The 10,171-nt window shown below is 42.6% G+C and overlaps 1 protein-coding gene across 2 annotated transcripts in view; it reads left to right on the top strand.

Annotated features, from left to right (window-relative positions):
* The first annotated feature begins 65 nt into the window (after window positions 1-65).
* GRK4 (G protein-coupled receptor kinase 4) overlaps window positions 66-10,171 on the top strand; it is a 37,370-nt gene continuing 27,264 nt past the window's right edge. The window contains exon 1 of one of the 2 annotated variants that reach the window (XR_013950649.1): window positions 66-397. Coding sequence is in view for 1 of the 2 variants with exons in the window: in XM_080590597.1 (XP_080446723.1) it covers window positions 346-397 (52 nt within the window). In the remaining variant the exon portion in view is untranslated. The remainder of the gene's footprint in view (window positions 398-10,171) is intronic. The other variant, XM_080590597.1, reaches the window with a different exon arrangement.

Genomic DNA, 10,171 nt, shown 5'->3' with positions numbered 1-10,171 from the left:
TGTGCCGCGCGGGGGCTGCTGGGAGTTGTAGTTTCGGCGGGGGGGGGGAAGGCAGAGGCGGAGTTGCCGGAGGAGGAGGAGGAGAAGGGCGGCGAGCTATGGTCGGGGCGGGCGGGCGCTGCCTGCTCCTTGCCTCCGCCCTCGGGGAGGGGGAGGCCGGTGCCGGGCCGAGCAGCGGGTGATGATGGGGAAGAGGCGAGCGCAGCGCTGAGGGGCCGCGGGGCCGGATGAGCGGCGGCGCGGCGCTGGCGGGGCGGGAGGAGGAGGAAGAAGAAGACGGAGAAGGAGAAGGAGGAGAAGAGGGGGCGACGGAGGCTGCCCTGAGGGGAAGGAGCCCCCCCGACCATGGAGATCGAGAACATCGTGGCCAACACGGTGCTGCTGAAAGCCCGGGAGGGTGAGAGCTGAGGGGGGGAGGGAGGAAGAGGAGGGGAGGGCTGAGGGAGGAAGGGGGCCGGGGTGAGGGGAGGGAGAGGGGCCGAGCCCTGCTTCGCACCACGGAGGTTTTAGGACCCTTCTGCTGTCGGGCTGCTTCGGAGAGACTCGTCCGCCTGTGCCTGCAAAAGGGCCGAGGGACCCCAGGCTTCTGTGGAAGACCCCGACCCTTCGTCTGCCCGCAACGGCCGCCTCAGGGAAGCGGCCGCCTGCACCGTGCAGATGAGTTTTTCGTCACGTTGTGGGTTATTTCCATGGGGTCAAACCTGCCGGTTTATTCCCCAGAGCACCTGGACCTGAAGATTCCTCTCCCACCTAACAAACGTCTTTAATAGATGCAAAATTCCACTTACTGCAACCATTTTAGTAGATACAAAACTTCACATAGCAAACGATCATTGTTTACAAAAACCTCCTGAAATAAGATTATACTACTCCTTTTTCACATATATAGCTTTCCATTAAACGGCCACTTGAAAGCCTCTCCAGATTACCACTGCGCTCTGTGTGGAGTCTGTTTTTCAGCGACGAAATGCGCAGATTCTTCTTGGATTGGATCCTGCTTTTCTTAATTGCCTTGAGAAGTCCCATTAGTTTAGTTGAGCTGTTTAAAGTGAGTAAGAACAACAGAATCTTCTCCTGTATGTTTTGCAAGTTCCTCCAACTCTAAATGGGTTTGGCACTTACGCCATATGTGTATCCAGTTAAGTTTGCCTTAAGCAGCAAGAGAGGAAAATCAACTTTCTGGCTTTGAAGTGGGGTTTAAAAACCAGAGCAGCGATCACAATTTGGGCTATTTCCCAACTTCAGCTGAAAAGACCACCTCAAACCGTAGGACATGTTTTGGCTGGTTTCACTGACAGTACATGTCTGTGGTGCTGCCTGGATTTGGAGTTTGCATTGAAGTGATCTGAGAAATGAAGGGAAAGTGGAATCTGGCTCAAAACTTTACTGTGCCCAAACGCTTACCACAAAGAGTGGAGTGGTAGTCTGGAAAAGCTTTTAAGTGGCTGCTTAATGTCAGGTTGCCTCTTTAGTTAAGGTTTCACTATGTTTAAAATAAATTACAGTGGTAGAACTGACCAAACAAGATATTTTAATGAACTAAATGAAAGTCTGACAGGAGAAGATCAGCTCTACCTGATGTGAAGCTTTAAAAAGTAGTGGTAATAAACTGTTACTCTTTTGTACCTTCAGATGGCCTGGGCTTTTTTAGTGTAAGCATGCCCAATAATGCCATTTCTGGCTTTAAAACTCCACTGGGGGAGGGACTTGTACCTTTTCAAGTCTGTGCCCCTGTGCTTGGGGTAGTTAGCGCATCATGTTTTTCAGAATGCTCCCTAAAATGAAAGTAGTTTCTGTCTGTTGCATTGTCTTTGCTGATCTGTCTGGCTTACTCCTGTTGGGACCATCCCATAAAATCCCTGTCCCAGCCCTCTTCTTATGTGCCTGGTGTGCTTTAAAGGAACGAAATTTGTAAAGACAATATGTGAAGTAGTTTATTTCAGTGTAATGTATTCATCACTGAAAGGGCCTCACAACTGGGACAGAAAAGCAGATTTACAATTCTTTTTTCTTACCGCTTCCATTTAGTCTTACTGTATAGTGTATGGAGAGGTGCGAGGGAGTGGAAGAGTGCAGGACTACTGTTGCTCATGGAAGAAGGTGAAATCCTAAACTAGCATGGAATAACAGCTTACCTGATTTTCATGTGCAGGCTTGAGGCATATCAGTAATTCTTTCTCCAGTTTCTCAGTGTATTGCAGATGAGAAAAGTGTTTACCTGTATAAATATATCAGTTGTATAAGCAAAAGCAGTGAGGTGGGAAGTACTGAGCTCTTGTTTTATAGTTACCAGGAACATGCTGAAAGAAATTAGTTTAGGCTTAATTATGGTTTGCATGGTTCCCTGTCTAACTTGAGGTGCCTTCATGATGAAGATGATGGTAAGAGAAAATCGTATTCTTGAAAGCATCTTGCTAAGTCTTTTAGCCCTAGAGGTAACTTAGCTTCATTTTACAAACACAGAATGTGAATGAATGATGTTGTGTCCTTGCCCTTATCTGGTATGGCAGAGGCTTAATCAGAATTCAGAAATGCCTGGTAAATAGTGTCACTTCTAAAGAAAATTATAACTGGGCACATAAACCAGACCTGACATTCAAAATTGTGATCCCAAATTTGTGTTCCTCAGTTTCCTCTAATTTTAGGCAGTAATGTTTTTGCATGTGAATGCTGTTTGCGTGTGCACATCATTGGGGTTTTGCATTTGTAGATGCACAGAATTAGCACACCTTGGACAGCTAGGTGCATGTCTAGTGTCTAAAGCTGATCTTACACATATAAAGCTTGCTGCATGTAACTGGAGAGCCAGGAACAAATAAGTGTTCTTAGACAGAATGTAGTTTTTCTGCTACTTTCTCTGCTACAGAATAAAACCCAAGTGGTATGGCTGTCTGCCTTCAAGTTAACAGTCTTGCTGATAATTTGTTTCGGTAGAGGCACGAATCATCTAGTTCACTTGGTGTGATGATAAGGTTGGTTTATACAAGTTTGCTAGTCCCAGTTTTGAGGTCAGATCAACCCCCTGCTTTCCCCCAGCCTCCAAACTTCCAACGCTGTTTTGTTGCTGTTCTCTGAGAGGATTTTAAAAATGTTTTCATAAAATGAGTTATTTTAATAGAAGCCTCGCACTTTCCAATAATGGCTTGTAATAATATCTCTGCAGCAGCTACAACACTTCTTTATGCGAAGGAGGAAAGCTGTGAGAATTACTTAGCTCCTTTTAACGTGACTTTGTAAACAATCAGATCATCACACATGGGTGTTGGTGGTGGCTAGCAATGACTTTTGTAGGTACCTAGTGCCAGAAAATGCTGTGATAACATAGAGTAAGTACCCTGTGGTGCTTTACAGCTGAAAGATGGAAGAGTCGGGAGCTGTAGTGGGAGTTTTCTCTTTCTTCCACTTTTCCAGTTGACCTGCTTGTGCTGAGAGACTGTGCTGCTTGTCCGCAGTGGGATTTGCCTCCAGGTGAAAATTGTAGTGCAAGGTGCTCTGGCATTCCCTGCCCCAGTTCCTTGGGATAAGTGGCCTGCGCTAATCCAGCACCCTTCCTCTTCTGCATACTTTGCTTTTTAAGGGTAATCTCTGGGAAAGAAAACTTCCTCTATAGGTCAGCCCGATGGAGGAACAGCACAAGTGACTCAGTAGAAAAACAAGAGATTATAAAGCAAACCTGAAGTTGATTTTGTGAGCGCTGTAGTGCAGGAACTGAGATATAAAAACGGCTAAGTGATAGTGATGTGTGAACTGGGAGACAGACAGTGAACAGCCTTGCAGTTTCATGATCTCCTTACTCAGAATTCTCACATACAGGGATTTTTATGTGTAAAAGAATATAGCAATATAAATTTTAGTTTTGTACAAGAGCAGAGGAATTAACAAATTCATTTTTTCCTAGCAGAAACATCTTTGAAATTAGTATCTCTTAAAAATATTGAAGAATTTAACCCAGACATATGACCAAATAATAAATATAAGCTAGGTTATTCTGAAAGAAATCTAAAAGTTCAGGAACAAAACTGCATTTTGTGTTTTATACTTGCTTTTCTCTTTATATTGGTAGCTTCTGTTTTTCATAGCCATTTCAATCACTCAGTAAATCCTTTGAGTAGATGTAAGCTCCAAGTTCACTTTAGCATCCCACATGTAATCGGTGAGGTTTTGAAAGAAGTTCATCTCTGGATATTTTAAACTGCTTAAGAGCCTTCCTTTTTTCATTGCCTAAAGTAATATTCTCCAGAAATACTACCAAGGGGTAGATCTGGAGGTCCTTTGAAGTCAGTGGCAGTTCGCTCCAACTGGGGACCCATGCCAAGAGCACATTTCAAACATACCTGGTCCATTTGCATCCACTTGCAAATGCATTCCTACTGCCCTGGCAGGAGCAGATTGCAAATGAGAACGGAGTCTGCTGGTAGGCATACAACGTGCTGCGTGCCGCGATTAGGTTAAGCTGAATTAAGATCATGCCTCAATCGGAAGCGGAGTTTCCCCCAAGCTCTTGGTTGTGTTGGTTCAAGCCTGTGGTTGCCGAAGGGGTCCGATGGTTTATAGGTCCAATTGGAAAGTAATCACGGGTACGTGGGTTGTTAAGGTGTTTTTTTTCCCCTGTGTTGTTGGGTGGTGGTTTTTTTTTAATTCCAAAATTAGATTTCAGATGGATCAGCGAGCTCCTGTGCGTTTGGTAATTGTTCAGTGCAACCCAAGGATGGAGTTAGCAGGAACCTTTTGGTAACAGAATGCGATCACAGTTTGGTTTCAGCTAATCTCGAAAGATACCTGCTTCAGAATTGAAACTTTATTGGGGTAACACCTCACAAAAAATAAGCAGCCCACTCAAATGGTGTGTTTGATCTGTCTGGGTCTAAAAGTAACTGAAATAATTCTGCAAGCAAAATTAACCCTACTTTTGCTTGCAGTAAAAGGTAACAACTCCATATGGTATTGGTGATGATACATGGGCAAATATCCTGTAATGAGTGTGGTTGTAATTAGGAACAAAATCCGAAGGAGAGTGCTCAATTCACTGCAGCTTGGCTATCAAACTGAACTAAAATTGATAATTACTTAAGGAGTATGAGTAAGTGGGAAACCAAGGCACACTCATACCCAGAACTGCACTCTTCACAGTCCATTCACCGGCAGCAGATATAAATTTTAACGTGAGAGCGCTGCGAGTTTTTGCAGTTGCTGTTATTTTTGTCTGTTCTTCCCTTATTTGCCTCCTCTGTTCTGTTGCGCTCCCTTATTGCATTGTGTTTTAAATTGCTGTAAACTCATTGTGGCAGGAAACATGTCTTCCTGTGTTTGTACAGAATTATGCACGATGTCTGCCTTTTTGTCCTTTATTTAATGAACTGTAAGAAGAATGCATGCGGGCATGTTGGAATCTAAATAATTACATTTACTAAATAAACACAACATGAGAGGCCTAGTTATTGATATACATTGCTGCTTTGCTGCTTTCTAATGCGGCAATTAGAGCCAGAGGCTTCACGATGTACTTTAAGGAGTTAACGGTTCTTCCATGTCTTCTACAGTCAGTGCGTGCCGTCGTGATAAAGAACCCTTGTTCGTCAAGGAGCTATCTGTAAACTTGGAGATTTCTTGCTTTTTTCTGTTGTTTCTTTCCTTGGTAAACCCTGCATATTAAGCTGTTGTGAAAGACGTGTTATGGATGTTGCACTGTTTGACTTCAGGGTTAGTTTAATAAAATCTAGGTCAGATCAGCAGTTACTTGAGTCGATACAAGACTTTGATACCTCGTTGCTGAAGAAGTGCAGAAGCTGTTCAGCATAAAATCACAGATTCATTAAGGCTGGAAAAGATCTCCAAGATCATCTGGTCCAACGACCCCCCAGCCACCAGTATCGCCCACTAGACCATGTCCTTACACATATTTACTGGAATTGGATGTAGAGCTGAGGGGAAGAACCAGTAGCTCAAATGGTTGTAGCAGTGGGAACACTACGTGGTGGGGCACGTACACAACCTGCAAAAGTGCACACAGAGACACGTGTGGTTTTTAACCGCTTCCAGTGCTGCTGCTCTATCAGATGAGTTGACTCCAGGTTTACCTTGCTGAAGGCCCACTCTAGGCATCTGAATACTGGCATGTGAGCAATATTATCTTTAAAATGCCATGAAAGTCTGTAATCTGTTGTAGTCTTCTAGGTGTTTGTGTACTGACCTCTTGCACTTTTGCTTCTGCTGGTGTTCAGAAGCTCCTTGGCCTTTTTAATGCTGAAGGGTTAGGCGCCTACCTTGTGCTGAAACCTGAACTTTCAGCTCCCCGTCTCTATATATGTGTGGTGCATCTAAAATTCAGAAGGAGAATGGCACTCTGTTCAACCTAGTTGTGAAGCTGTGACCAGGCTTGTGTTTCTTGACACCTCAGTTCCCAGGAGAACATCTCACTGGTGCCATGGAGAAGGGTGCAGGCACCCCGCAAAGTGCTACTGCGAGCTGTCTGGAATTGTAAGCATCATGAGTAAAGCGACGTTGGGTGTGAACTCGTCTCCTGGCCTGAAGTTAGCAGTAGTCTTTCACCACTTCGGAGTTTACTGTTATGATCTGTGGACCTGAGGAGTTAATTCTGTGGTGCTGTGTGCCTTGAAGGTGGATTTTGCATGGTCAAGGCTTACCATGGCAGGTCATTGCTTAGTGGACAATGCTTACAAACATCTTTGTACTGTAAGGCCATCACCGAGCTTGAATATTTTGATTTCTTGGTGAAAGGTTTCAATCCTTTTCATGAGTGGATTGAAGGAAAATGTGGCTGCGAGTAGGAGGAGCTCATGTGAGTTTAAATTTTTTTAGGAAACTTGTCTGCAACTTTTTCTGCTGTAGGATAGGTTTATTCCAAGACAGTGTATGTACCTGGATTATCCTTTTGCCTCTCCGTGTAGGTGATGTAGAGCTCCTGAATCAATCCTTTTGCATTTTGAAGTGAACCACTCGAACGACTTGTGCAGGAAGGGGCATGTGGTAGGTCCTTGTCTTGATGCAGTTGGGCGCTCTCAGAGCTCGTCTGGGTGTGGTCTGGTATGAATTTCTCAGCCGGTATCTGATGATCTGCTTTGTGGACTCTGTTTTGCAAGAGTGATGTTGTAGCAATCGTGCACCCCTGCGCAGCTGCGTGCTTCTCAACCACAGGGGTGCACCGGCAGGGAAGCTGGGGCTCGGAGGTCACCGAGCAGCTCAGGAGCAGAATGTCAGTGACAGTATCAGCCCCTGAATCTGTGCACTTGATTAACCAAAGACAGGATGATACTTCTCAGTATTTTCATTCTGTAGGACAGAAACCAAGTTTTCTCTCTCTGTCCACCTTGAGGAAGACTGGCTAGCAATGATCCTTCAACGTTGTGCTCAACGAAATGAACATCGTGCTTCTTGTCCATAAGGGAGGTCACTGTGGCACTGGGCAGTCTGTCTGCTGGTTTGAAAAATATTGCAATTTGTGTAAATCTGTTTCCACGCCAGATTGCTTCGTTTTACCGCAGTAGTTTCTTTTTTTGCAATTATTTTTGTTTCTACTGATGAATAAGCCAGCCACTTTACGTGTTTACAAATGGTGCTTTGAAGACTTTTTTTTTTTCAAGTTGGAAAATGAAAGCATCTTAACTTCCACATACCTGATTTTAGAACGTATTCTTTTAAGAGGCAAAAACACGTAAAGAGGCAAATGCTGAGATTCTAACTCTGAGAAGGTAATTTGGGAAGGAGGAGAAGGTTCTTATGTACTTGAAACTGTAATTGCAGCGTTTCCCCATTGTCATGGTGGATTGCTGCATCCACCCTTCTTTTTATAAAAGATGAGTCGCTTCAACTTGCACATCGTTCTAGCCAACAATTACATCTGAAAGAGGTGAGAGTGGTAATTCATCTGAAACGCACAGGTCAACCATAAAGCAGACTAGTCTAATGGCTTTGTTGCTGCCGTGTTGGAAAGTAAGCCATTGGTCTTTCTACAAGAATTTTAGCTCAAGTATTTTAGAATGAGATCCAGAACAGAAGCTCTGAAATCAATATTAAGACACTCTCACAAACCACAGCTGTTACAATTTAATTTCATACTTGTTTTGAACTGCCTCAGAAATGGAAAAATACGCTTTTCTGCTGTTAGGGAATAATATGACAAATGAATTGTTCTCCTCCATAACTTTTACCAGAAATGGCTAATTTATCTGTAAATTATGGAGCTCATACATCCTCTTCACATTATTGGGACATAAAGACCTTCTGTGCCTTCTCTTGGAATCTAAGAACAGGCAGTTCAGAGAAAAAGAAAGCTTGATGATTTAGTTGATGCTTATGAGCATTTGATTCTTGCGTATCATTAATAAATTATGTAGCCTTTATTGAATTCTCTGAGATGAGAAATGCAACTGTATTAGAGTGTGTGGTCTCTTGTAGAATGAAGTTCACAAAGGTCGCACAGGAACCAACTTGCCAAATATTTGCAGCAAAATACAGCAGGCTGCCTTGAGCTGGACTTGAAGTATGATGTACAAATCCTCATTTTTAGTGCTAATTTTTTCTTTTGCTGTGCTTTAGAAGATATATATCGCAGTTTGGTTTTACTTTTTTCATGCAGCATTGTGGTGTAAATTTGGGTCAGTTTGTCGTTCGTGGTCTATGCTCGTTGTGCTGGGTCGTGCACAAGAGTCGTTCTGAGCAGTTTCTGAAGGAAGAAATTTAACTTCAGTGGACCTTGCTGCTTAGTGTAAGTTTCAGTGGCATGGTTAAAAATAAGGTTGATGCTTCCGTCCAATGTTTTTCTTCATGTAACAATCTATTCTCAGTCCTTTTCTACTCAGTGCACATGTACAGGCTGTCAATGTTTAGTATTCCTTGATTTTGTCGGTGTTCAGCTCTATAAGAAATACATCTCTTGGCTGTGTGTGGTTTGTTTTTTTTTTTTTTTTTTTTTCAAGTATATATTCAACTCTTTCTTAAACATCAAAAATATTTTGTCAATCTATTGGAAGTTTGCTTTAATGATGCTGGTAATGTTAAAGCTTCACATATAGTTCTGCTATTGCATAAAGTAGGCATTTCTGTTCTAAAGTATTTTGGAAGGTGGATGACCTACAAAGCAACGTGAGGAAGGATTGCTGTAGAAGGCTTTTAGGGAGTATGTATCAGTTCAAAGAGTCTCTGCAAGCCAGCTCTTTAAGGTTTTGTATTTCGTATTTGTTTACTTTTCTGCTGATAACTAGAGTTGAGAGTTTTGTTGCAGCAGCACAGTGAGACATCAGTGTTCCCATTAGCAAAGATCATTTAAATTTGATTAGAGCTAAGATACGCTGAGCTGGAGCTGCTCTGGCAGCAGCGGTGGAACCCTTCAAGATACAAGTTTGAGTGAAGTGTTCATTTAGATCTGTTTTATTATTCTGAAGGTGTTAGTTCCTTTCTCCCTAACAATTTTGTTCTGAAAGACCTAAGAGCACTGTTTGCTGCTTGGTTTCTATTCGGGTTACATAGGGTAACTCCCTTCCTCCCTCTCCCATTGTGGTTAACAGTATGCAGTGCTTTGATACAGTTAGAAAGTCTCTGTGCACTTTTGCTGCTATTCTGTCATGTGGAAACGCATCTGGCCGTATCACTTAGTAAAATCTTTTAAAATATTCCGCAGCACAGAAATTTCTCTTCCGCTGAAATGTTTTGCAATGAAAAAGAAATGTGTTCCTGTGTGTCCATCCGTCTCTGCTTTTTTGATAAGTACGCAGGTCTTCTGCAAATGCAACTGGCTTCCTCAGGTCAAAGTGATGCGCTAAAATTCCATTTTTAACATAGAAAACGGAGCACTAGTGAATTTTTGCAAACCAATCTAAAAATATTGTAGCTTCTTTTAATTGCTTCAATACAAGAACTAAAAACTGAAGCATTGAAAAGATCTGGACTCGACAACAATTAAGTTCTGTCTACTGTTATGTATCTTAACATAGCCTAGAATAAATAGCATGTATTTGATCAGTGCCCACTCATTTATCCCTAGGGGTCTACTACTATTATCTCTACAGCTTTTAAAAACAAATAAACAACTTGACTATTCAAAAAATGCATTTAAAAACTTGAAGTGTTTTGTTACTTGACTGTAATGCCTTCCATTCTTCACTGGTTGAGATGTAACTCCCAGATTTTTTTGGTTTCTGACTTTGCTGATGTT

This window comes from Anser brachyrhynchus (assembly GCF_964034855.1).
Source record: "Anser brachyrhynchus genome assembly, chromosome: 4".
Taxonomy (NCBI): Eukaryota; Metazoa; Chordata; class Aves; order Anseriformes; family Anatidae; genus Anser; species Anser brachyrhynchus.
The sequence above is the reverse complement of the archived record's forward strand: the minus strand, read 5'-3'. Positions and strand labels throughout refer to the sequence as shown.